Source organism: Talpa occidentalis, unplaced genomic scaffold (genome assembly GCF_014898055.3).
Source record: "Talpa occidentalis isolate TD23 unplaced genomic scaffold, MPIMG_talOcc4v2.1 talOcc4.11, whole genome shotgun sequence".
Taxonomy (NCBI): domain Eukaryota; kingdom Metazoa; phylum Chordata; class Mammalia; order Eulipotyphla; family Talpidae; genus Talpa; species Talpa occidentalis.
In genome coordinates, this window is record NW_023601104.1 from 7,940,486 (window position 1) to 7,968,358 (window position 27,873).

The window sequence follows — 27,873 nt, forward strand, 5'->3', positions numbered from 1 at the left end:
ACTTCAGAGTTCCAACCTTGGAAGAAAGAGCATTATTTGGAGGAAAGGTAAATATTTGAGGGGGAAAAGCTAATAATGACATGCCCCATGTACATTTTGGGATTTCTTACCAGGCCAAACCAAACCTCCAAATGAGGTCAAGTAACCTAACAAGCTTGTACTTGCATCACAAACAGCTCAAGGTTTGGTGGAGGGAACACGCCCAGCTTTTTCCAGTAGTAATAAATAATTCTGCAATTTGAGTGGGGCTGTCAGCTGGCCCAGGAACCATCTACTGCTACCACTGTGGGGCCAGACCTATCTCCTGGCCATCTGTCTTCATGTCATTGAACCCTTGCTCCTCATTCTGGTCAAATGTACACTTGTAATGCATCTCAGCATCACCTTCAAGTGCACAGACATTTTGCAAGTAGCTCCTTTCTGATAGATCATTCATAATCAAGTGGATCATCATGTTACCCTCAAAGACCTGGTCCAACTTCTAGATAACCTCTTGCATTTCTTCTGTCTGGATGGGACTGGAACTTTTACCTGGTATGAAAGGGTTCTTGGTTGCCAGTTCCTAGTTGTCTTTTAACAGCCCCCTCCTGTGTGGTGAACTTGCCCCTGAGGACAGCCATTCCCAGCTCAAATTTCAGTGTGGGGAATTCCAGACTACATATCTCAGACTTGAAGTCTGTCATATACTAGGGATCCATATGGATTGTGATTTTGGTGCCCAAGGGCTATACTGCTCCTCCTGATTTTGCCTCATTGGTGGCCACAGTTCTCAGAGCTGATGGACATCATGATAACCTCCTTAAAATGGGGGGTTTGAACTAGTTTCATGTTAGTCTGAGCCAAGGCACTGCATTCAAAGCAGATTGAATTGTAGCACTTCATTTCTGAGATCTTCCTCATCTGGCTTCTATCCTGGTGTCTCTGTCTGGAGCCCGAGTATTTATTTCTACTATAAAGCCCAGTAATAGTGTGTGAGCACTGGGCATCATTTTTGTGGGGAGCATATGGGTTTTCCACAAAGTTGTATCCTGAGGGATCATCAATGATCTTTGTGAGAGGAAAAGAGGCCACTTGCTTTAGTTTTTTCAGTTTAACAATGAACTCATCCATTCTTTTAGCTACTGCTTCTTCATTAGCTGAAGAAGTGGGCTAATGTTGCTCCAGGCCAGAGATTTGCACAGTTGATCAGTTCTTTCTTGGTCAGAGCGCCTGTCTGACTGACAGCAGGAATTTCAAAAGCCAGCTCCAGGATCCTTGTGGTGGCAGAGTCAGCCATCATTACCTCTGTGTTCATGTCCCTGGGTCCTGATGGTCAAAGTATACTCCCAGCTCCTAGATCCTTCCTGCAGACTGGATCTGTTATTCCAGCCACACTGCTCCAAGGAAAAGTTGCTCACAATTATGTCTCTGAAGAATAACATCTTTGTGACCAGGAGGCACTTGATGCCAATGAGGCAGCAGTTCAAGCACAGTGACTGTATCTTGGTGGGCTGCTGGTCCAAGGTGCTGATAGACCTGAACATGTGCCAGGGACAAAGAGGGTAAAGGTCAGTGCCCAGCTGCCTCTCATCGCCCCAATAGCTGACTAAACCTAATAGCAAATGTTTCTAATTAAAGCTAGAGAAGCTGGGCCTCCCTGGTGGGGTAAGGGTTAAGACACAACCTATGAAACTATCCGCAGCCACTGCAGCACGAGTTCAATATCTGGCCAGGGAGATACCCACACGGCACAGCAGACCTCTCCTGACTCACCCGCTGCTCCCCTCAGCAATGTATTTCAGTCAATCTGCCTGTTCTGCTCCCCACTCTGGCTTTGGTGAATCCTCTCACCCCTCGCACCTCTGGCCTGTACCGCAGTTCTTGCATGCATAAATAATCTTAAAAAAAAATTAAAAACCAATAGTTAAATAAATAAATAAATAAGGCTAGAGAAGCAATTATAAAATAAAGCAAAGGGTATTAAAGCAGAGACCAAGGATCAGTTACCTCAAAAGAAATTACCTATTGAAAACAAATACTTTGTTATTAAATATCTAGGGTATTGGAAATTTGCTGCATAAAACTGATTATAATTGAGGATATTCCCCTTTCCAGAAGAACTAAACAGAAAATGCTAAGCTGAGAGGGTAAAGCATAGACAATTCTTAATCTTTTTTAAATCCCATCAGGACATTTAATCCTTTTTGTCCTTATATCCATAATCTATACAATAAAAAAAAAAAGGAATTGGTAGACATGCTAATGAACAGATTTTCAAAAATGATAAAAATATAAGTGCATATTTTTGATGCTTTGCTTATACCTAAAAAGTATTACTACACAAATACATCCTTTGAAGTTCTTTTGTTTGGGAAAAGAATAGAGGAACAACCTGAGCATTCATAAATTTGGTCACAGTTATACATTTGGTGAGTAGTATCTCATGTGACTGAGGTGTGCCCCCTCCAAAATTCATGTATTAAAATCCTAATCCCTAGTGTCTTCCAATGTGACTGTAGTTGGAGATGTGGTCCTTAAAAAGGTAATTCGTTTAAAATGGGGGTAGTTGGGGGCTCCCTGGTGGTGCAAGGGGTTAAGTGTCAGCACTGTGAAGGTATCCTCAGCCACTACAGCACGAGTTTGCTCCACATGTCACAGCAGGCCTCTCCTGTCTCACCTTCTGCTCCCCTCAGCAGTGTCGGTCCATCTGTCTGTTCTGTTCCCCCTCGGTCTCTGGTGAATCCTCTCATCTCCCCAATCCCATACACCTCTGGCCTGTACCCCAGTTCTTGTATGCATGAATAGATAAACCTTACAAAAAAAATAAAAATAAAATGGGGGTAGCCCCGAATCCTATATGTGATTGGTGGTCTTCTAAGAAGAGACTAGGACACAGACACACAAAATGATAACTATGAATGATAATCATGAACAGATTTTCAAAAAAAGAAAAGGGTCTCAGAAGAACCCTGCCAACACTTGGTCTAGGAACTATAATCTCCCAACATTGACAAACTCTCATTGTTTAAGCCACCCCCTCTGTGGTATTTTGCTATGGTAGTCCTAGAACACTAAAACAGGCCTCCAAGAGGAGGCCAAAAAATATATGATAAGAAGAGTATAGTGAGCAAATCATGAATATTAGCAACTAGAATTTCATGCAGTGATCAAAATGATAATTATAAGTGTATAGCAAGCTGGAAAATATTTTCAAAAAAATATTAAGTGAACAGGTAAAACAATAATATATCTATTCTACAATAGCTATTAAAGATAATTTGTTAGTAGACAAAAAATAGAAGAAAAATTTGAAACAATACAGGGTTTTGATACGAGGTGAGAGAGAACCTTGATAAACTTGTGTATTTTTAGATTTTTAATGCAACATAATAGCAAAGATGCAATAAATTCAGAAGTGTTTAATTTTAAAATGAAATACTTAAACCTTATGCCAGTGCAAATTGTCATAGGTCACTTGATATTAATTTTTATTCAAATTAACTATGATTCTGATATATTCTCATTCTCTCATTCTTCACTTTTCAGTTTAATTCAAGTTTATGCTTTTGAGAAGTATTCTATTCTGAAAGTTATTCAGAAAGGATATTCAAAGAGAACTTAGAAGCTTAAAAATTTATAGAAATAAGTAAAGACTTAAGGAAAATAACATACTTGATTTCTATTTTCAAAGAAAAATGGTCTAAAATAAGATTCTCCAGCCTTGCCTGGCACTGGGCCTCAAAACTGGGCAGCTCCTCTATGAAAATAGCCAAAATGAATTTGCCAAAGGGAAGAAAGGACAAGTGAGATGAGCAGAACTACCTCTCCCCAGCAGGAAGGGCTGTCCTGGTAGCTCTGTTAGGAACTCACACACCTGGTCAGTTCCCTCACAGCAAAGGGCAAAGACTCAGCAAACACTGCCTGAATGCCCAGCCTGGGAAACAGCAGGTGCTTTCACAACAGATTTCCACATCAAGGCCAATGCATTCCTGGCAGCAATGGAACAAAATCAGACAGGTCTCTCAGTGACTCAGCTGCATGGGGCAGGGAGGGCACAGAAAAGTTAACAAGGTGAAAATAGCTGCTCTAAAGCTGTATTGAGTGTTAATCAAGCCACCTCCTGAAGAGCAGAAAGGCTTATGTCAAGGATCTTAATTTGCCCCCAAAGTCCTGTTTTTACCTTGATTTAACAATTCTCATTGATGGCAATCTGTTGTCCTGATCCACACAAGGCCCCAAGCTTGGGGTTCTGCTGCTCCTTATGGGCTTGCCTTTGGTAGCCCCTCAAGGAGAAAAGCTCCCCAGGAAGGAGAGAGCTTTATTTTTATCCCAGTTAAAGTCCCTACCCAATCCATTAATAACTAAGATAACCTTGGTCCAGGGCATTTCCTGGAAAAGTTATAACCAGTTAGGGTTAATGAACTCTCCCTACCATTAATTCCTGGGAAAGGCCATTGGCCTGAATTGTTACTTAATTACTCTTCTGTGTACAGCTTCATAAAGCAATGAAATGCCTTCTTTCAGGAAGAAGTGAATGGTAATGGGGGTCATCAGAGGCCATTAATTTTACAAATAGTTTGTTAGAAACTACAGTATGTTAAGAAGTCACTCTGGCTCACAAATCAAGTCAATGCAGTCCTTATTAAGTTGAGATCCAAAACTTCCAGGTTTCTGTGACTTGCATACACAAACGGCTTCAAATTATGTAGTATATGCCCAAAATATACATCCACAGGTATGCAGAAACAGATTCTTTCTTTATAAGGAGTAACTGATCTTATCTTCCTCTCTAGTTCCTTTTATTTTATTTTATGGTTTTTTTTACATCATTTTTCAATTTTGCACAATGTATGCACTTTCATCTTGGTTATATTCCCCATACAATTCCCACCCCCCTTATTTTGACTCAAATCCCCTCCCCTGCCCCCCCCCCCCCTGCTTAGTGTGTCTCTGGTTTATAGTTGCTTGTTGATTTTGATTTTTACTTTATTGCAGTTAGTCTTTTTCCTGGTCCCTTATTTAGGTTTTCTAAATTCCTGCTATGAGTGAGACCATCCGGTAGTTTTCTTTTTCTTTCTGGCTTATTTCGCTGAGTATGATCCCTTCCAGCTCCATCCATGTTGCTGCAAATTGCAGCAGTTTATCTTTTTTGATTGCTGTGACTCAGCCTCTTAACAACACATCTCTACAAGGCTTGGGAATGCTCAGCTCCTTTCTCTGTACCACCCAGTTGGAAACTGTAGCAACATCCCTTACACACACTGTGCACACTGCGTTTCCTCTTACTCCCTTCACCTGTTTATGTTTCTTCATAGCATGTTCCTCATTGATCACACCAAATATAGTAAATTTTATTTATTTTGTAGCTTGTGCAGGCCCTTCGCCCCCTTATAACACATAATCCCCGGATATAAATTCTATAAGAGCGTAGACTTTGGTTTGTTTTCTTCGCCCTGTCTCGCTGGTGCCTGGCATAAATAGGTGTTCTATGTCTCAATGGTGTCAATGGTGTCGAATGAATGAGTAGTTAGTTGACTGCATAATGGAATTAGACTGGTGATTCAGAGTTCCCAAATTAATTACAACTGGGCAGGAAGGGAGCTCAATCCACCAGATAATCAGGGACTGTCTCTTCATACTGTTCAGATATCAGGTCCGCTTCACCTCCTGCTACCAAAGGGGAGATTTAACCATTGAAACACACCCACCAATCTAGGCTTGGAACTCTGTACGAATGATGAGAAGCCATCCACGCCGCTGTGATATGATGCCCCACCCATCCTATGTCAACAATAGAGTCATGACCCCTTGGAAGGTTCTGAGATTCTATTGGATGGCTCCAGTGGAAAAAGATTAGACCCTTCAGAAGCAAATTGACTAGGGCAGAATCAGGAAGACCATACATGTCAGAAGGAAGGTAGAGTTGAAGAAATGGAGGAAACCAAAGGACAGAACAAGACAAATCATTTACTTCGACTTGGCTTTTCTGAGCTTTATTTAATTCTAAAGATCTTAATATCCAGATATTCTTGCAGAGGCCATTTAGGATTGCTTTTCAGGGCAGTTATGTACCTACGTCGATGCTCATTGAGCCTTAAAGAAAGCAGCTGGGTCTAGAGCAGAAAGGGATTTAAGAAAAATCAATAACCACTATTGATTATTAATACCTTGTATAAATTTCAAAAGGGTTTCATATTGGTGAACCTTCTGAGTGTATCTGTTAGCAGGACCTATATTGAATTTTCTAGCATTAGCTCTGTATCCTTACTGAGGCATAATTGATCATGAACAGAAGAATCAGAGGGTTGGATTCTGCCATGACCAAAATGTGGAGATTTGAGGGAGGAAACTGGTTAATTCAATTTTATTCCTGTCTTCTGGGACTCTTGGCTAATTACTTTGTGTTTCATAAATACATCCATTTCCCCAATTCATTAGACACTTCTCTACTGGTATTTTAGGGAACCTACAATGGAAGATCACAAAGATCAGCTAGACTACGAGTAAGTAATCGTGACTCTGCAGTCACATCCTGGGACCAAAGTATGAATGAAACAGGTCTGCTCCTGATGCCTTTCCTCAACTTCCAGTCTCCCTAGAGTCCCCTCCTACTCCCAACCCCAGCTGCACTCCACCATAAACACTCCATGCCCTCCTAAAGAGCTAACAATTGTAAATCCCCCAACCAAGTCAGTACTTCCAAGGTAGGACTTTCTTCTCCACAGTCATCTCTCATTCCTACTCAAAAAAAGGTCCTTCTGCCTTACTGTGTTTTTCTCAGGTAATCATTTCAAAGACAAATAAAAGCATGCAAGAAAATAATAAAAGTGTATTGACAGCTTCCCATATGCTAGGTACCTTTTTCTGGAGTATTCCAGAGTTACTATTATTTCATTCAAATTTACTTCAAAAAGATATTTGCATTCCTAAAAGTGAATGTTTGGATCAAATCTCTGTGTGCACAAACAAGTGATTCCCATGGTAGATTCTCAGAAATTGTGTGGCAGACAATGGAGAAGTTTTGAGGTCAGGGAGGGCTTCATTCAAAGCCTTTATTGTGCTGGTGTACTTCTTGTGGCTCTGTATAATGCCAGGCCCGACTCTAAGTGATGTGTCAGGTGCCTAAATAGAAGTGCTCAATGAAACGTATTGCTTGAGCAGATGATATGGTTATTCTGTCTGAAAAAAAAAGATTGCCACAGAAACCATTCTATTCAAGGCAAAAGACTATTTAAGGAAGTAAAAATTTCTCCTGCAACCAGAGTGAGGATATACTATTGTATTGAGTATTTCAGACAAGAAAACCTGGCAAAGATCATCCTGACAAAGTTGAGAATTATTGAAAAAAACTGAAAAGCAAGGTTAAGAAATATAATTTCTTTTTTTTTTTTTTTTTTTTTTTTTTTTTAATCTTAAATTTTATTTTTATATTCCCCCATACAATTGCAAACGCCCCATTCTGACCCCAATCCTTCCCCTCCCGCCCCCCACCCCCCAAAAAGTGTCTCTGGTTCATAGTTTTTTGTTGATTTTGATTTTCACTTTCTTATATTCATTTTCCTGGTCCCTTATTTAAGTTTTCTAGATTCCTGCTATGAGTGAGACCATCCGGTATTTTTCTTTTTCTTTTTGGCTTATTTCGCTGAGCATGATCCCTTCCAGCGCCATCCATGTTGCTGCAAATTGCATGTGTTTATCTTTTTTGAATGCTGAGTAATATTCCATGGTATATATGTACCACATCTTCTTGATCCAGTCATCTACTTTTGGGCATTTGGGTTGTTTCCAAAGCTTAGCTATTGTAAACAGTGCTGCTATAAACATAGGAGTGCAGGTGCTCTTTGGAATTGATGTTTCTGTGTCCTTTGGGTAAATACCTAGGAGTGGAATTGCTGGATCATATGGAAGCTCTATGTTTAGTAGGTCCAGAAATCTCCACACAGCTCTCCATAGTGGTTGGACCAGTTTGCACTCCCACCAACAGTGCAGAAGAGTTCCTTTTTCTCCACATCCTCGCCAACATTTGTTGTTGCTAGTTTTTTTAATATGTGCCATTCTCACTGGTGTGAGATGGTATCTCATGGTAGTTTTGATTTGCATTTCCCTGATTGCAAGTGATGTTGAACATTTTTTCATATGTCTGTTGGCCATTTGCATTTCCTCTTCAGAGAAGTTTCTTTTTAGCTCTTCTGCCCATTTTTTGACTGGATTATTTTCTTTGTTGTTGCTGAGTCTCATCAGCTCTTTGCAGATTTTTGTGATCAGTCCTTTATCATTAGTGTTGGGTGCAAAAATGTTCTCCCAGTTGGTGGGGTTTCTCTTTGTTTTGTTATTGTCTCTTTTGCTGTGCAGAAGCTCTTTAATTTGATGTAGTCCCAGCTGTTTATCTTTCTCTTCACTATCACTGCTTTGGGTGATGTGTCTGTAAAGATGTCTTTGATGTGCAAATCCCGTAGTGTTTCGCCTATATTTCCTTCTATGTATTTTATGGTTTCAGGTCTTATGTCTAGTTCTTTAATCCATTTTGAGTTGATTTTTGTGTATGGTGTGAGGTAGTGGTCAAGCTTCATTCTTTTGCATGTAGCGACCCAGTTTTCCCAGCACCATTTATTGAACAAACTTTCTTTGCTCCAATGCATAGTCTTTGCTCCTTTGTCAAAGATTAGTTGACCATAAATCTGTGGGTTTATTTCTGGATTTTCTATTCGATTCCATTGGTCTGTATGTCTGTTCTTGTTCCAATACCATGCAGTTTTGATGATTATGGCTTTGTAGTATAGTTTGAAGTCTGGGAGTGTGATGCCTCCATTTCCTTCTTTTTTTTTCAGTAGAGCTTTGGCTATTCGGGGTTTTTGGTGATTCCATATGAATTTCATCAATAATTGTTCTATTTCTTTGAAGAATGCCATTGAGATTTTGATTGGAATAGCATTGAATCTGTATATTGCTTTTGGTAGGATGGCCATTTTAATAATGTTTATTCTTCCAATCCATGAGCAGGGGATGTCTTTCCATTTCTTTGTGTCTTCTTCTATTTCTTTTAACAGTGTTTTATAGTTTTCTTTGTATAGGTCCTTTACCTCTTTTGTTAGATTTATTCCCAAATATTTGATTTTTTTTGTTTCAATAATAAAAGGGGTGGTTTTTTTGATTTCTTCTTCTTCAGATTTATTGTTTGTGTATAGGAAGGCTACTGACTTTTGCGTGTTGATTTTGTATCCTGCCACTTTACTGAACTGACTGATGAGTTGAATTAGTTTTTCTGTGGAGATTTTGGGGTTCTCTATGTATATTATCATATCATCTGCAAATAGTGATAGTTTGACTTCTTCTTTTCCTATTTGGATTCCTTGGATGTCTTTCTCTTGTCTTATTGCTCTGGGTAGGACTTCCAGTATTATATTGAAAAGCAGTGGTGAGAGTGGACATCCTTGTCTTGTTCCAGATCTTAATGGAATTGCTTTCAGCTTTTCACCATTGAGAATGATACTGGCTGTTGGCTTGTCATAGATGGCCTTTATGATGTTGAGGTATGTTCCTTGTATCCCAAGAATTTCAAGGGCTTTTATCATGAATGGGTGTTGCACTTTGTCGAAAGCTTTCTCAGCATCTATTGATATTATCATATGGTTTTTATATTTCTTTTTGTTGATGTGTTGGATAACGTTGATTGATTTTCGGATGTTAAACCATCCTTGTGCCCCTGGAATGAATCCAACTTGGTCGTGGTGAATTATCTTATGGATGCATTGTTGGATTCTGATAGCTAAAATTTTATTGAGGATTTTTGCATCAGTGTTCATTAGGGAGATTGGCCTATAGTTTTCCTTTTTTGTGTTGTCCTTATTCGGTTTTGGTATTAGTGTAATATTGGCTTCATAGAACGTGTTTGGTATTGTCCCTTCCTTCTCAATTTTTTGGAAGAGTTTGTGAAGGATAGGCACTAATTCGTCTCTGAATGTTTGGTAGAATTCATTTGTAAATCCATCAGGTCCTGGGCTTTTGTTTTTGGGGAGGTTTTTGATTACCATTTCAATTTCGCTGCTTGTAATTGGTCTGTTTAGGTGTTCTATTTCTTCTTTATCTAGCTTTGGGTGATTGTAGAGTTGTAGGAATTTGTCCATCTCCTCTAGATTGTTGAACTTGTTTCCATATAACTGTTCATAGTAGTTACTGATTATTCTTTTGATTTCTGCTGTGTCCGTTGTGATTTCTCCTCTTTCATTTATGATCCTGTGTATTTGTGCTTTCTCCCTTTTTTCCTTTGTGAGCCTGGCTAGGGGTTTGTCTATTTTATTTATTTTTTCAAAGAACCAGCTCTTGGTTTCATTGATCTTTTGGATTGTTTTTTTAGTTTCAATTTCATTTATTTCTGCTTTGGTTTTTATTATTTCTTTTCTTCTACTGGCTTGGGGTTTTTTTGTTGTTCTTTTTCTAGATCTTTGAGCTTCGAGATTAGGTTGTTTCTTTGAGTTCTTTCTTGTTTTTTGATGTGAGCTTCTATTGCTATATATTTTCCTCTTATTACTGCTTTTGCTGCATCCCATACATTTAGGATATTGGTGTCCTCCTTGTCATTCAATTCAAAGAATTTTTTAATTTCTTCTTTGATCTCCTCATTAGTCCAGTGGTCTTCCAGTAGTGTGGCTTTTAATCTCCATGAGGTAGGATAGTTCCTTGCCTTCTTTTTATGATTTATTTCTAGTTTGATGCCTTCGTGGTCAGAAAAGATGGTTGGTATGATTTCAATCTTGGTGTATCTGTTGATGTTTGTCTTGTGCCCCAGAATGTGATCGATCCTGGAGAATGATCCGTGTGCGCTTGAGAAAAATGTGTACTCCGTTTTTTTGGGGTTTAGTGTTCTATAGATGTCTGTTAAGCCCAAATGCTCTAGGTCCTTATTTAGAGCTTTAGTTTCTTTACTTATTTTTTGTCTTGTTGATCTATCCATTGTTGATAGTGGTGTGTTGAAGTCTCCCACTACGTATGTGTTTTCTCTGATGTCTGTTTTCAGAGAGGACAACAGTTGTCTGATATATTTTGGTGCTCTTTCGTTTGGTGAGTATATGTTAATGAGTGTTATTTCTTCTTTAAGTATTGTCCCCTTAATCATAATGTAGTGACCATTGGGGTCTCTTTTTATTTTTTTGAGTTTGAAGTCTGTTTTATCTGATATAAGTATAGCTGTTCCTGCTTTCTTTTTTGGCCCATTTGCTTGTAGGATTGTTTTCCATCCTTTGACTTTGAGCCTATTTTTATCCTTTGTAGCTAAATGTGTTTCCTGGAGACAGCAAAAGGTTGGGTTTTGTTTCTTAATCCAGGCTGTAACTCTGTGTCTTTTTATTGAAGAGTTTAGTCCATTTACATTTAGAGTTAATATTGATATGTTAGCATCTGTATTTGCCATTATGTTTGTCTTTCCTTTGATTTTATTTATTCTTTTAATAACTTTTTTTTTTTTTTTGGTCTTCTTTCGTTGTTATTCGTCCCTCTGAGGTTCTGGCTTTAGGATTCCTTGTAGTATTTTTTGGAGTGGGGGTTTATTCGTAATGAAATTCCGGAGTTTCTGTTTGTCTGGGAAAGTCCATATTCTTTCTTCAAAGAGGAAGGAGAGCTTTGCGGGATAGAGTATTCTTGGTTGGCATCTGTTTTCTTGGAGTCTGTTGACTATGTCCCTCCACTCTCTCCTTGCCCGTAGTGTTTCTTCAGAGAAGTCTGATGTCAGCCTGATTGGTTTTCCTTTGAATGTTATCTGTTTCTTCCCTCTTGTCAGCTTCATTATTTTTTCCTTGTCCTGGATTCTTGGGAGCTTTACTATTATGTGTCTTGCTGTGTTTTTCCTTTCGTCGTGGAAGTTTGGTGTTCTTCTTGCTTCTTGTATATCAATTTTCAGCTCCTTCTTCGCATTTGGGAAGTTCTCTTCAATTATCTCCTGGAATATTTTCTCTGTTCCTACATCTCTCTCCTCTCCTTCTGGAATTCCTATAACTCTTATATTTCCTTTCCTCATGGAGTCAGATAGTTCTCGAAGTCTTTCTTCATTCTTTTTCCTTCGTACTTCTCTTTCCTTTTCTGTTTTGGTTCTTTTTATTTCTGTGTCTTCAAGAGAACTTATTCGTTCTTCCATTTCATCTATTCTGCTTTCCTTGCTTTTCCCGGAGTTCTTTAGTTCCTCCATTAATTCTTTGATCTCCTGCATTTCTTTTACTTCCCTCTTTAGGGACTCAATTTCATTCTTCTGACCATTGTTTTCCCTCTTTAGGGACTCAATTTCCTTCTTCTGATCTATCACTTTTTTAATCATGGCAATTTTAAATTCTCTTTCTGAAGGCTCAGAAGTTCTTCCAAGTTGCTGTCGTTGCAATCTGGGGAGTGGTTTTCTTTTTGTGGTGTGCTTCTTTCCTGAGGAGTTGTTAGGTTGCGTGTGGTTCTTCTACTCCCTACTGTCTGTTTTCTAATTTGTCGTATGCGTTGGGACACTGTGATGCTCGGACTGACTGGCATCTTGGGTGAACTTCTCCGCTCCCCTCTGGCTCTTCCAGGAGCCATCTCTGCCTTCTGGGGGAGCTTTCTGCTGGTTTTAGGCAGTTTTTACTGAAGAAATGTCCCTGTTCTCAAATGGCGAAGCGGGATGCAGTCCCTGCGCCTCCGGTTTCAGGCACACTCTTCTGCTCCCCCGGTCTGCCCCGGACGTGGGTGTCTGCTCCCTCTGTGGGCTCAGACTGCTGGTCGGAAGGGTCCTGGCGTGGAATAACTTCCCGGCTGGCCACTGCAGAAGCCTTCTGCCCTTTTCAAGCAGTCTTAAGAAATCCTGTTCTATGGGGTGTTAGTGACTTTTTTTTTCTTAGTCACTAGGTGGCGCCAGAGATCTCTCCTATTGTCCTTGGGGGGCTGTTTTTCGCCCCCCCCACCCAGTGGGACAGGGAACAGAGCGGGAATGGTAGGGTACACCTCAACAGCTTTGGGGTGCTGTGTCTGCCTTGTGCCCCACCGTCGTAGAGAACCCACGCCCCGAATTTTCGTGCCCCGGGTCTCAGTTCAAAGCCCTCAGTTCCAGGACGCGGGCTGTAGCCCAGTTCAGTGGCGCAGGAATGGCGCCTTTTGCACCGCTCCCGTGCCTGGGCGCCTGGTTCCTGCTCACTCAGGGAGGGACCTTCACCTCAGTGAGGACCTCCGCGCGTCTCCCCGCAAGCCTAGGTCATCTCCCCGGAAGCCTAGGTCGCAGGCGCGGGTACCTGGGCAGCCGTGATCCCGGTCTGCACTTGCTTTTCAAGTTCCCCGAGCGCGCCGCGTTTCCGCGCAGGCTTACCGGCAGCCCGGGCTGTGTGCGCGTCTCCCGGGGTCTTTGTTCTTCTCTAATCAAGAAATATAATTTCTTAAAAATGAAAAGGGAAAGGTTTGCTCCCAGAAAGAGCCAAGTTAATAAATTAAATGTCTCTAGATAGCCTCACTGATGCAATTATTACTGGTCTTGATATAACTGGCCCTTGTTCATTTTGGGGGCTGAGTCTATAGGTCAGAAAAAGTGGAAATCTTAAGATTGGCCCAGTCAAAGAAGAACATTAGCAGTTTGAACATGGACCTTGAAAGGGATATGCAGAAAATAGATGAAGCAAATCAGGAACTTCTTCAGAAAATCCATGAGAAAGAAGATGAGATTCAGAGGTAAATGTTGGGGTATCATGAGGGAAGTTAACAGTCCAAAGGAATGGGTGGAGAAGAGAAAATTGAATTTCCTGTTTGCGCTAGAGAACTCTGTCTTGTGTAGCAGTAAGTTTCTTCTTTATTCTTCGACTTTGCTCTGTGGCTCACACCCTAAAATATATCAAATTTGGGATTCCTAAAAATTGGGTGATATTTACCTGAGTTGAAAGAAAATTGAGGTGTTTGACTTGCAAATCAAAGGAATCTTACTTTCCCCACCTTTAAAATGATTCTGTTTCCAAGGATCCAGGAAACACGGGTTTCCAACTTGAGAGGTGCGTTTACTGTCATTGACGTATCATTAAAACAATTGTATGTATTTATCAGTTCTGAAGCTACCAATACCTCACAGCGTGTATTTGTGTCATCCAGACTAGAAAGTGAGATCATGCAGACCAAAGACGTGGCAGATGAGGAGGAGTGGGTGGAGAACTGCAGCACAATGGAAAGGGAGAAAGCCTTGCAGGAGCTGGAAGAAGAAACAGCCAAACTTGTAAGCAAGAAAAACCGGGAAGAGTCACTTAATACGTCTTGTTCCTCATCTTGCCCCTCATCAACTCTCAGACAGCTCACCCCTCACTTTTACATACAAAGAACAGGTAACTAAAGGGCCTCCCTGGTGGCGCAGCGGGTTGAACACAGCACTGTAAAGCTGTCTGCAGCCTCTGTAGTGCAGGTTTGATTCCCGGCCGGCCAGGGAGAATCCCACACAGCGCGGCAGACCTGCTCCCCTCAGCAATGTATGTCGGTCTGTCTGCCTGTTCTGCCCCCAGCTGTCTCCCGTGAATCCTTTCACAATCCCATGCCTCTGGCCTGTATCCCAGCTCTTGTATAAAAATAAAAATAAACCTTTAAAAAAATTTAAAAAAAAATAGGTAACTAAAAAGCCATAACAGGATGTGTCCATGCATGGAAGGGAACATGTGGAGGGCAGGGTTTCTTTGGAAATATTTAATATCGGGCAGCCCCACATGGGCATCTGTATATCTCTGGCACATTAGTGTGTGTGCTTTGAAGTCAAACCACAAGTCCTTTACCTGACTTTGTGCAGCAGAGTTGATACAGGAAAATATCATTGAGGTGCAATGGAGAAGTATCAACTGAAGAAAGGTGGATGGTGGTGTACAGATGCCCTCAGAGGGTGCTTCTTCTCTTGTCAGGAAAGGAAGAACGAGGCTCTGGTCCACAGTATAGCAGAACTTCAAAAAAAGGTGAGTGGGGTTTTTTGTAGTCCCCAGTGTCCTCACAGCAGCCTCTGATCAAGAGGCAAAGGAGAGGAAGTGATCACGGAGGAATTCACAGGTGAGTGAGGTCTTGCCTGGGTGGGCACTGCTCTGCTTCACTCTCCTGAGGCTGAGACTCATGACCTAATGCTGTGGATTTTCCTCACAGTGTCAGGTGAGAGCAGTAGATGGGGGTATTAGTGATCTTATGGGTTCTTCATTATAGCCCATGAAAATGGATTGTAAAGGAAACACTATTGAAGTGATTGGGACTTTTGTGATGAGCAGCTAATTTTACTTTCATACAAAAAAATGCTTATTTCCACAAGCAACTATAAACCAGAGACACACGGGGCCAGGGTGGGTGGAGCAGGGAGGAGGATCAACGTAAGGGGGTGGGAATTGTATGGGGACTGTAACCAAGATGACAATGCATACATTGTGCAAAAATGAAAAATGATGTAAAAATATATAAAATTAAAAAATAATAAAAGAAAATATATGAAATGCAAAAAAAAAAAAAATGCTTATTTCCCAAGGATTCCCTTTTTCTTGCCGAGGCCTTTCCCCTACCTCAACTCCTGCTCAGAGGACAGCAAATGACCTATATTGCCCTACTTTCTAACCCAAGCCTGCAGCCCTGAGTAACCCAATATGGACTAGGGGTTCGGGGATATACTTCTGCTTTGAGCAGACTCTACAATAGCTTTGGTGGCCAACACTAGTGAAAAGACAATGAAGGTAGAATAAAGATGTTTCCAAGGGCACCAAGTACCCTTCAAGGAGCTGTCTCCGGGCAGCTGTTTATCAAGGTCAAGCTATTGGTCCTTATATAGTAGAGAATAACTTTGTGTCTGTAATTTTTATTTGATGTATTTTTTATTTGAAACTATAGCTCACAAGCAAATCACAAAAGACAATCAAGTATGAACAAAGCAGTCTAAAAGGAACCCCAGAAGAGTCAAAGGTAAACAAAATAGCAGCCTTGAATGAGTTTGGGTTTTTGTTGACAAAAACTGTCAAAATTAGGATCAATTCTTCATAAATTTAGCCCATGTCAGGCTTAAGCCTAGGTCACTGAGTGATGAATTCTCCTCTGTCCTTAGGAAAGAATTTTGTTCTGAAGCCATGTATTTTGCTCATTCTTCCATGAGGAAGAACAGAACACAAATGCATAAATATACACGTAACAATGGAGGCAGCTGAATCCCTAGTTGAAATCCCAGCCCCGGCACTGTTTCATCCATTTTAATTTGGGCAATTTAATCAATCCTTCCCAAACTTAGCTTGAGAACTGAATGAAATTGTACATATTAAACAATTTTTTTCCTTTTTAAAGGGAAAAATAATTTTAAAGGGATTATTTTAAAGTCTGGCTGAGGTGCATGTATGAATTCACAGAGGTGGAACTAGGTGATGATATGCTAAGCAATTTACATACTATACCTTTAATTCCAATCTAGGAAAAAACTCAGCTCATCATTCTAATATTCAGTGACTTCTACCTCTAAGCACCTCATACAGTACTTTGCACTTCTCCAGTTGTGTTCTAGAACTAAGAACCTGGATTCTCTCATGAACCATCAGATAAAAGAAGAATCAGACTTATTTTTTTAACTAGAGAGCAGATAACATTCTCATTTGGTCTTTTCCATAGAACACATCTTTGTCCTTGTCTTACCTCATTTCTCCCTAACTTCTTGAACCCACACTTTACTTTGAGTATGAAGTCACTGAAGATATGGACACAATGAGAGAGAAATAGAAAAATAAAAGAATAGAGAATTACTCCTCTACCTTCTGCTGACCTAGTTAGTGCTGGTGTAGGGACAGGAATGGGCACAGAGCAGGTTTTCTATGACCCGAGCAGACGGGGTAAAGGAGGAGAGTCCTGGAGCTCTCAGTGGCATTTGCAGGCTTTTATTGGGATTTACCAGGCACACAGCAGGCAGGGGTACTGGGGGCTGGGAGGCTGGCAGGCTGGGAGGCCTCCCAGCCCCCAGCAAGCCTTCATTCTGTCTGGGCTCTCCAGCATTCTCTGGTGATCTCTGCTGCTCTGCTCTCTCATGGTTCTGCTTCTGCTTCTCTGCTTCTGTTGGCATCCCCATGACGCCGCCCTTAAAAGCCCAGTCTTAGCCCAGGTGAATCCCATCTACCTATGCCCACACCCTACTCCAGGTGCCCGCCATCAGGCATGCATTCGGGACCACTGGGTTCCATCATCTCTCCTGATGGTGGGAGGGCAGAAAAGCCCTGTAGTCTGACCACACCAAGTAAGCTTATTTGGTCATGCTCAGCCAGGAAACATTGCTGGAAAGAAAAAAAAACCTGGAGCCTGCAGGGACATTGAGAAGAAACTGCAGTAAGACTAGAAATGGGTATGAAGCCCCTTGACTATCTTTGCCATATAATACCAGCAGCCAGCAGACTGACTTTCTTCCAAGATCCCTTCTTCTGCCCAGAATAGCTTTTCATGACAGAAACCCCATCAGAATCTAGAGATAAAACTTTAAGCGTAGCTATCCTGGCTAGCATCAAGTGAGCTGAGATGATAAATGACAGATAATCTTTGAGGTTTTTGTCATCCTGGCAGCAATCAACCCAGCCCTCAAGAATTCCAGGGTATCACCTTAAAATCATCTGTTCACCCACCTGTTCTGTAGAACGCTCAGATGGTATCTCTAGTTCTGTGAAATAAGCAGCACCTCTTTTTGCTTCTGTACCTCTCACACACTGGTGATCAGGTCAGTCTAGTGGTTGTCTGCTTCAATTCCTTGTAACTAAGAGCATTGTCTTGAAACTTATGTCTAAACGCGTTTGCCTCTCTGGTCTCAGGTGTAACTGACTAGAGGGGCAAAGAACAGTTTTGAAAGAGTCCAGATGTGAAATGATGGGACAGAGATGAAAGTGCAGACAATAGAGCTGAAAAGGAAGGAAAGATGCTGCAGAATATATCCCGAATGCACCCATTCCTCTCCACCTGTTGCACTGTTACTGCTACCCTCCTGCAGCCCTCCAGTACCTCTCACCTGGATGCTCAAGGAGCCTCCTAACTAGTCTTCCTGCTTCTAATTTTACTCCCTAACAATTTACTTCCCACACTTAGCAAAGACTCTTCCTCACACAAATCAGATAGTATCTTTACTACTTGAAGTTCTCTCCTGGCTTCTCACACTGCAATGAGAATGAAAATCGGACTCTTTCTAGATATTATAAGAACCCATATAATTTCATCGGTCTACTTTTCCTCAGCTCATCTCCTTCTACCAGTCTCCCCTAAGCTCTGGCCATGTAACTTCTTCATAGACCCCAAATTTGCTACTTCACAGCTTGGTCCTTGTGTAACCTCTGCATGGGATATGTTTCTTGCAGATCGCCTATTGACTAATATTTTTGACTTGGGTTTCAGCCCAATTATCATCTCATCAGAGAGACCTACACCATCACGCACTCATCACTTTATTCTGTTTTTATTCCTATCGTAGCTCTATCTTCACCATGTGTAAGGTCAGGAACAGGACACAGAGCAGGTTTTCTGATCCCATGCAGACCGGGTAAAGGAGGAGTCAGAGTCCTCAGTGGCTTTTTGCAGGTTTTTATTGGGGTTCAGCAGGTACATGGCAGGCAGGGGTGCTGGGGGGCTGGGAGGCTGGCAGTCCTCCCAGCCCCCAGCAAATCCACACTCTCTCTGGGCTCTCTGCTTCTGCTTCTTTGCTTCTCTCTCGGCTTCTTTTCGGCTTCTTGGCTGCTATTGCCATCCCCGTAACGCCGCCCTTAAAAAGCACAGTCTTAGTGCAGGTGTACCCACTTCAGGTGGCCGCCATTAGGCATGCATTCAGGATCACAGGGTTCCCTCATCTATCCTGATGGTGGGAGGGCAGAAAAGCCTGATATTTTTCCTTACCCTACACCATGTCAACTTATTTTTTATGTCCCACAAGTAGAATGTCAGTGCTCTGAAGCAGAAAGCTTATCAGTCCTGTTCAGCGTTGTATCCCCCACACTCCTCCCACCTCATCACTCCAGTATGTTGGCCAATGTAGAATAAGATTTCTTTTTTTTTTTTTAAGAGGCATGTATTTTATTCATTTATTTGTTTGTTTGTTTATACAAGCACTGGGCACAGTCAGAAGCGCGGGAGGGTGAGAGAATTCACCAGAGCCAGAGCGGGGAGAAGAGCAGACAGACTGACGAAGTACACTGCTGAGGGGAGCAGCAGGCGGCAGGAGAGGTCTGCGCGCCATGTGGGACCCTCCTCCGATGGCCGGGGAGCAGCCTGGGATCGAACGGGTGCTGCAGAGGCTGCGGGCAGCTTCACAACCCAGCGCTCAACTGCTGCGCCACCGGGGAGGCCCTAGAATAAGATTTCATGAGATATTTAAGGAGAGAAAGAGGAAAGAAGGAAAACAAGGAGAGAGAAAGGAGTAAAGAGTGAATATATAAAAGGAAAAGGAAGCATGAAGTTTTTCAAGAATGATATCTTTCTAAAAGAATTAATAAGGAAGCTCAGAATTGAAATTCAGTAGTGAAGGGAACACCTATGAAAGAAAGGTGCTGAGCATGTAGAACAGATGCAACAAGCTGCTGCAAAGGACAGTGGATGGTTTGATTTCTTATAAATTTTTTAAAAGATTTATTTATTTATACAGTCAGAAGCGCGGGAGGGTGAGAGGATTCACCAGAGACAGAGCGGGGAACAGAACAGGCAGACCGACGAAACACACTGCTGAGGGGAGCAGTGGGCGGCAGGAGAGGTCTCTCGCGCCATGTGGGACCCTCGCTGGCGGGCCAGGGATCGAACTGGTGCTGCAGAGGCTGCGGGGAGCTTCACAGCCCAGCGCTCAACCACTGCGCCACCAGGGGAGGCCCTGGATGGTTTGATTTCTCCATCAAAAAGACATCTGAAGTCATACCTGATGTACCTTTGAGAGTGAATTTCAGAACAGAATCTATATGGTTTTCAACTTGAGTTATCAGTCTTCTTCCCTCTTATAGGTTAAGTTAAAACAGTTGGAAGCTTCTTGTGCAGACCAGGAGAAGCAGCTGGCCAAGGTAAGGAAGGACAGTAACATCAATGCCATTTCTCCCAAAGGAAAGGAAACTTACTCCTTGATCAATCTAATATGTTTCTCAAATGATTGAGTTCTAAGGCTCCAGATCCAGGACCATTATGAGGCCAAGTTGGGGATGAAGAAACAGAAGATGTCCCTTATTTTGCCTTCTGTAACATATTTTTAAAGGATACATTGTATAATCTATGTTTTCCACAAGTTAGTATCTATTCTTCTCCTGACTGCCTTCAAATGATCCCTCGTTGGCTATAAATTGTGGCTTGTTTATCTAAAAAAAGGAAGTAAGTTCATATGTATACAGCAAAAACATACTGAGAACTACTTGAAAATCACATTTAGGGTCTGGAAGTAGGACAAAATAAGTAGACTGATGCTCTTACAGCAATTTACTGAGAAATTTATGATGGAATTTTGGCTTCCTAGGTAATGGAAGACTATGCTTTTGTGGCTCAGCTCTGTGAAGATCAGGCTCTCTGCATAAAGGTACCACTCCTCACGTAGCAAAACATTTGCAAGGGTGCAGGATGAAATGGAACCACTTTTCAAAGAATTCTGTCTAGAGCTATTTTAATTCTTCAAAGAGATTTTAGGGTGTCAGCACTCCACCACCCTATCATTCTATTACTACCTGGTCTCCCCAAAATTCTGTGCTCTTAAATTAATAATGGCCACTTACCTATGAATGACTCCAGCTGCCCTAGCGTCCTGTCCATGAAGCATAGGGAGGAATGAATAGTGGTGGGTAGGGGGCTAGAAATAGAAAAATAGATGAAAGTGGGAATAATAAACTTTCATGTTAAAATGTAATTTAAAACATGCTTATTATGTTTAGAAAAAGCACAGAGCTTCTGACTGGTGACTGTGAGTTTTCTATTTCTCTTGAAGAAGTACCAGGAAACTTTGCGGAAAATAGAAGAAGAACTAGAGACTCGGTTCCTTGAGAGAGAAGTGTGAGCTTTGGCAAACAAGGAACATCCTGGTTTTAGTGGTAACTCTATCTCAGCCTGGGTCAGAGTAAACATTCCTCTGACCTGTTCCTATCTGGAATTGAGTGTGCTCCCCCACTACATTGCTTTCCCCTCTTTGTGTTCTGACTCACCCCCACTCAACCATACCAAATTTAAAATCCAGGTCCTCATCCAGTCCTTCTGAAAAGACTGCCGAAACAGATCTTCCCTCAGAATTTTATCACACTATCAATCACTCAAATTTATATTGAGAGGAGGAACATGTGCTTTAAAAGGAGTTGGTGGCCAGGCACCTTTGATAAGTACAATATTCCTTCTATTTCCCAGGAAAGGCCTTAAAACAAATACCCCTAATATATAGAAATTTAAACCTATTTGATAGGCATCAAACTAACCTCCAGACACACATGAAAGCAACTATATTAAGAAACTCAGAACTGTATATTGTATTGAACCATAAACATTGAAAATTAAAAGTGATAAATAAGAGGGAAGTCCCCCCAAAATACTCTGAGTTTGTCATAGTCTAAATGGTGAGAAACTTCACTTCCATTTCTTGTCCCTATTTATAAATTAAATCTCAATTTAGTCAAGATAAATTTCAATGTATTAACTATCTTGAAATCATGTAATCAAGAACAAGAGACCCAAACTGTGTACAGCCTCTACATTAGGGTTATGTATATTTTGTGGCCCAGGGGGCAAGGGTACCAGAACTTGGAGGTTCTCACCCCAAAATAGTACTTTCAAGTTCCCCCAGATCTTTCGTATATAGGTATGGTTTGACTGCTCAACTGAGATTCTACAACAGGGCTTCCCATAGAAGTTTCTGTGTTGTCCAATGGGTAGTCACTAAGCATACATAGTTAATATGACTAAAAAACAGACTTTTATTTTTATTAATTTTGACCATACTTACTTGTAGTTGTTGGCTACAACAGTGGACAGCATAGCTTTAGAAAAATAAAGCTATTTTTAGACAGTATGTATATTTGAGAACAGTTTATTCAATTCCTATCTTGGTTCCTCTCCCTCTAGATCAAAAGTCATAAGCATGGATTCTGCAAGAAATAGCTGTAAAAGTCAAAATAACAAGGTCAGCACTCCATCCTTCAAGTCACTCAGTGGCATTGCTTTTCAAAAGAAGTTTCAAAAAACTATAAGCTACCGAGCATACACCAACCCTCCATGTGCATTTTCTAAAATATTACTCGATATACTTCCGAAGTATACCTACCCCAAACAAACAAAAAGGACAATTAGAAACAACTGTCTTCCCTGTCTTACAGTCATGCATATAACATGTTCCCAAAGAGGTCTGGCCTCAAGCGTAAAAGATTTCAAAAATAGAAGCAAGAAGGAACATTAACAGAGGTTTCACTCTTTCGAGAGGAGGCCAAAGTTCATGAACATCTCTCCTCCCATCTTCTGCAGTCACAGAACTCTTTCCTGATGATCCCAACATGGTCTCACATTTTTCCTGACACAGATCAGGGAAATCTATCACCATCTCATCAGAATCAGTCCATGAGCTAAAAGATATGAAGCCACTGCTGCTTTATGCTACAGCTTCAGTATTGGTTCATATTCGATCATGACATCACAAGCACATATGCAAAGGTCTGAAGGAAACAGAACTGGATGTACAGCACCAGGCCTCTTGACTTCTTGGCATCTCATGACAACAACATAGAACTAAAGAATACATTTGGGGGGGGGCTGTAATTTTGCAATTATATTGGCTTTTAGAGTTAAAGTTGACATTCACCAGAAATTTTATGTTATTGAGATAAACGGTCTTCATAATCTTAGAAGAGAGAAATCCTCTCTTCCTTAAAAGCAAGTAACAATTGACCATTGTTCTTGCAATGGGGACATCATAGTCCCCATGGTTCCTATTGTCCTGAGCATGATATTCTAGCCCTACTCTTGCATAATTCACTCAGCAAACAAAACTGAAATTAACTGGAGTCTATCTCTCTAGAATCAGGCATGCTTCCTGATATGCCGCCAACATCTATTCTCAGTGACTCATCAAAGTAATCCTTTTGAACAGCTATCAGAGAAAATCCAGAGATGTCTTCCTCAATATTATCAGTTTCATGATGGTTCAGTGACCTATGATGTTTGAGCAACTTTTATAAAGAAGCTGCCTAAGCAACTGGCTAGTTGTTCATTCAAGCTATAAGACCAAATTTGTAATCCAGAAAGTTTCTAATTCCAATTTTGTGAACCTCATTTCCACAGTTCTAAAATATAATCATAATTTCTCTTCCTTTTTCTCTCACAAGGAGGTTAAAGGAAAATGAAATAATTGAAAAATTGCTTTGGAAGATACATGCCACAGAAATCCGGGATACAGCCTCATCTCTACATTTTTATGATTATTAAAACTTAGAATATGCTTATGTAGTTTTCATAGACTGTAAACTTCTTAAAGGTCACTGGCTCAGTAGCAGATAAAGATAAGATTGAGAGCGTCCAGAATGTAGATTCAGAGCACCCAGACTTAGGTCTCACCCTGCCAGTTACTAGCTATGACCTTGGGAATATAATATAATGTAATATAATATTTTAATAAGAATTGTTATGTAATTATAAAGTTATATTGAAAATTATTTACTAATAATGTTAGCAAAATAAGCTTCTAATGATTGGCTCACCATATATTATTGGATAGTGATGACAGCTTCAGAAATTGTTTATTTATCAATGTCATTCTTCTCCCAGAATACTTCTTTCCTGAAGAAGATAGCACTGTTCTATAAAAGGTAAACAAAGCTGTGAGTTCTACTCAGGCACCTTAGCAGTTAGCAAAATATAGACAAGGAGAACCTTATACACACACACTCACACAAACACATACATACACACACAGTCAACAAACTAGAACCATCATTGACTACACATCTCAGTTGTAATGTTAGAACTTTAATCTCAGCTTTCCAGTATTAGAAGCCAATGACCTGAAACTAATCAGAAATAGGAATCATCACCTACAAGAGATGTGGTAAATCTCATACTTACTTCCTTTCCCATTCATACCTTAAATTTTTCCATGTTTTAATTTTTTTTTTATTTTCTTACATCATTGTTCATTTTTGTACAATATTTGATCTCTCCCTTTAACACTTTAAATGAGCTTACCAACCTTGGTAAAACATCAGCACATTACCTGTCTGAACTAAAAAACAATAAAATAAATAGGTGAGGACTTCTAAGTGCAAATATACCACTGCCTAACAATAGACAAATATCAGGGAGAGAATGACTATGAAGAAAAAAAGATGATGGTACCTAACAGTATCCAGCACATAATTACTAAAAACTACTTGTTAAACTGAATAAGAACTCAAGATTCCAACAACAAAATGGATATTAGTCCTGAGGGAATCACTATAATAGCAAAGTAAAATTGGTATTCATGAAGTCCCTGCATTTTCAAGAAAAGGTCAAATTATATTCAATGTAATTCTGTTTAAAAAGGCATAGAGAAATATATATTCAAAGAGGTATGAAATATGATTGAGAAAGAATTCCATCAAAATTATTAATATAAAATTATTGGTGCTTAAAGGTCAGTTTCAATTGTCTGGAATATTTGCCTAAGGGGGATATCCCTTCATATCATATAAATGAAGTAGTACATGTTTTGATATTGTTTAATACAATAGCCATTAAACAACTAGCAGGATTTTCCCCAGAACTCCTAGGCTGCCTTCACCTCTACTTTAATACCAGTGCTCAACATGGATTTGTCCATGTAGAATCCTGGGATTAGAACTGTCTGCCTTAATGGGTGGTTTGATAGAGGGTGAGCAGAAACATACACATATGGAAGAGCAAAATGTAACCCCAAAAATTAAAATAAAAATTTATAAAAAAGATGATCTGCCTCAAAGAGAGTTAGTATACTGAAGACAAATACAGTCTGCAGTCTAGCTCATCACATTAAACTGCAAATGTCTTTCTTTTTCTGTTTCAACTTCCTATAGGACATTGTATACCGGACATATCGCTCTCTTATCTCACTTCTCTCTGATTCAAGAGATAAGAAAGCCAAGTTACTCATAAGATTTTCCCCAGGAATGTCCTCCCAGATGGGAAGAGGTCTATGAAGGGCTTCTGATTTAATTCTGCCCAAGATGCTATACTAGAATGGTTCTTGGCTCCAGTCCCAACATCAACTCTAGAAGAAAACTTAAGAAAATTAGTGAAGAGGTTTTTTTTTGACTAATAAATATAGGTTGACAGTGAATTTGTCCCGGGGCAGAAGATTGCCCAGAAGAGTTGGATACATGTAATATAGGAAGGGAAACAGTAGAAATTTGCTCATACAAATCACATAAAAGCCACAGGGAAAAAAATAAATCATCAGTTAAAGAAGAAATCAAGATGACTGTAAGGAAATTCTAGGAATTTATTAGAAAGTATTAATGATAATATGAAAGAAAAGAAATATCATGAGCACAGATAGGAAGCCTTCATATCACTGATATATCAATTATCTTCAAGTGATTAACAGAATCAATTCAATTCTAATCAAACTCCCCAAATACTTTTCATGGAGTTGAATTAAAATGACTCTAAAATGTGCTCTATATCAAAGAGTTAAAAGGTCAAGAATAACCTGGACAATTTTAAAGAAAAACAAGAAGTAGAAAACATGCCCTTCCAGATGTCAGGATTTACCATGAAGCTACAGTAATTATAATAGGGCAGTACTGGTAGAAACAGGAAAATCAATCCATGGACTGGAACAGAGTCCCAAAATAGTGCACATATAGAAGTTTGGTAGGTGACAGCGATTTTATGTCAGAGAGGAAAGAAAGAATTGCTCAAAAACCACAGCAGGGAAAACAGTGAGATTAGATAGAGGGCATCAGAAAAAAAATGAGACAGAGATAAACAAAAAGCAAGCTTAGATGTGTTAAGGACCTAAATGTGAAAAATATAAAAATCTTAAAAGAAATCAAACATTGTACAAAAACAAACAATGATGTAAGTTTTTACATCATTTGTTATATATATATTAAAACATATATATAACAAATGATGTAAAAACTTACATCATTGTTTTTGTACAATGTTTGATTGCTATATATATAGTTTTTTATATATATATATAATATATATATATATATAACCTCCTTTGGTTTACAAACAAAGGGCAGGGAAGAAAAAAAGAGAGACAAAACTAGCAGGCAAACTATAAGTTGGAGACATACAGTAGAGGAAGGGAGGTAGAAGGAACAAAAGAGGAGGGAAAATCACAAGAGACTATGGTAACAATTCACGGTGACTTGGTGGTGGGAATTTTATGAGGACTGCACCTGAGGGGAAAAAATCAAACATTATACAAAAATGAATAATGATGTAAAAAGTATATATTATATATATTTAAATTTTAAAAAGTTAAACATTAAACATCATCCCATGGTTTCTATGCGGCAGAAATTCAAAAGCAGCTTAGCTCAGTGTCTACTATGAAGGTCCAGTTAAGATGCGGGCCTAAGTAGAGTTATCAGAGCACAGCTCCTAATGCCTGAACTTCGTCAAAGGGATGTTTGGATGTCCTCACAACATCCTGAGAGTAAGGAGGAAGCCACAATGCCTTTAGGATATGGTCTAGGGAATCACGTACTATCATTTCCACGATGTTCTATTTATTTAGAGGCAAGCAATCAAGTCTAAAGGGGAATCTTTTGAAGGAAGGGAAGAGTATCAAAGAATTTGTTAGCATATTTCAAAATTCATATTTTCTCTTAAGAAATGAGTATCTTTTGGGTGTTGGAATAAAGGCAGTAATTTTTAGACAAGAAGCAGAAAAGCATTTATTCTAATTAAAGGTTGCTAGACTATTAAAATTTAACAACTTTTGCTCTTTCACACCTTAGAGCAAATGAAAGTTAAAAACTTGAGGGAAGATAATCAAAACACACGTAGTAGGAAAGGATCGTATCAAGAACACACAAAGAACTCCTACTAGTCAATGGAAAAACCCAATAACCTCATAGATAAATAGTCAAGAGGAGACACACAAAGTCAATAAACCTATGAACAGATGTTCACCGTCACTGTTCATCAGGGAAATGTACACCAAGACCACAATGAAATATAACTTCACATTCATTTTATTGACAAAACTTTAAAAATCTAGTATCCAGTGCTCAAGTGGATTTGAAGCTATGCAACCTGTACCCGGCTTGTGGGGTATAAATTAATGCAATTATTGTGAAAAACAGTTTTTCAAGACAAAAAAGGTAAAGGAACAAGATCATTTCAAATAGGGATAAATGCTGAAGGAAAATTAATGCAGTGATGGGCGGAGAGTAGCTGGCAGGTCAGCATGTAGGAAGGGGCCTCCTTCATAAGGCCCTGTGGGAGGAGAGACAATTAGTGAATTGTGTGAATATCAAGGAGCCAGACATGCATTTGGGTATAAATTGTTATTTTGTTCCAAGTTTTCTAAACTCTGGTTAACAGTTTCTTGGGTTTTTTTCCCTTTTCAGGATTTTTCGATATTTCTTTTTTACCACACTGTTTTCCCTGAAACTGCTGGGCTACTTGATTTTCCATATAACTTTTATAAATCCAGACCTCCTTATCAATGTACTGCCCAAGTTACTGAGCAGGGACATCATGTGGAAGCTCCGATGCCTCCTCTTTCCATCTCTGACACTTGAGACAGAGGACATATTACCCCACTGATCCTCAAGAAATGTCCTTGAACAAAAGAAGGCAAGTGGCATCTGAGTCTGCAGACTCCATGCTGGAACTATCTGCTGGATGGAAGAAGTCCTCTTCAGTTTTTCCCTTGAGATTTGCCTACTTGATTATCTTCCTTCCCCAGGTTCTTTACGAAATTGACCTTGCCCAGCAAAGAGCTCTGTCAATAAATTTCTCTGACTATATGGAAAAGCTCAG

General features: G+C 40.0%; 1 protein-coding gene and 1 pseudogene across 2 annotated transcripts; one reads left to right on the top strand and one right to left on the bottom strand.

Annotated features, from left to right (window-relative positions):
- Positions 1-277: 277 nt before the first annotated feature.
- Positions 278-5,884, bottom strand: LOC119239534 (zinc finger protein ZPR1-like; annotated as a pseudogene).
- TMCO5A (transmembrane and coiled-coil domains 5A) lies at positions 5,796-27,873 on the top strand. Of its 2 annotated transcripts, XM_037502183.1 has the most exons (12): positions 5,796-5,896; positions 6,441-6,482; positions 13,495-13,644; positions 14,056-14,176; positions 14,844-14,894; positions 15,802-15,873; positions 19,902-19,958; positions 20,402-20,461; positions 20,864-20,928; positions 21,985-22,042; positions 23,677-23,717; positions 27,459-27,873. In XM_037502183.1, exons 1-12 carry the CDS (start codon positions 5,883-5,885, stop codon positions 27,655-27,657), a joined length of 930 nt encoding a protein of 309 aa, XP_037358080.1. In that variant the 5' UTR covers positions 5,796-5,882; the 3' UTR covers positions 27,658-27,873. The 2 variants fall into 2 exon arrangements, with proteins under 2 accessions (XP_037358080.1, XP_054556368.1); XM_054700393.1 differs by lacking the exons at positions 5,796-5,896; positions 6,441-6,482 and adding an exon at positions 6,502-6,537.

Bases quoted from the DNA above. Each gene is read 5' to 3' on its own strand.
- TMCO5A (XM_037502183.1), top strand. The intron at 19,959-20,401 runs GTAAGGAAGGAC...TTGGCTTCCTAG, and splicing joins AGGAGAAGCAGCTGGCCAAG to GTAATGGAAGACTATGCTTT. The intron at 20,929-21,984 runs GTGAGCTTTGGC...CTCTCCCTCTAG, and splicing joins CGGTTCCTTGAGAGAGAAGT to ATCAAAAGTCATAAGCATGG.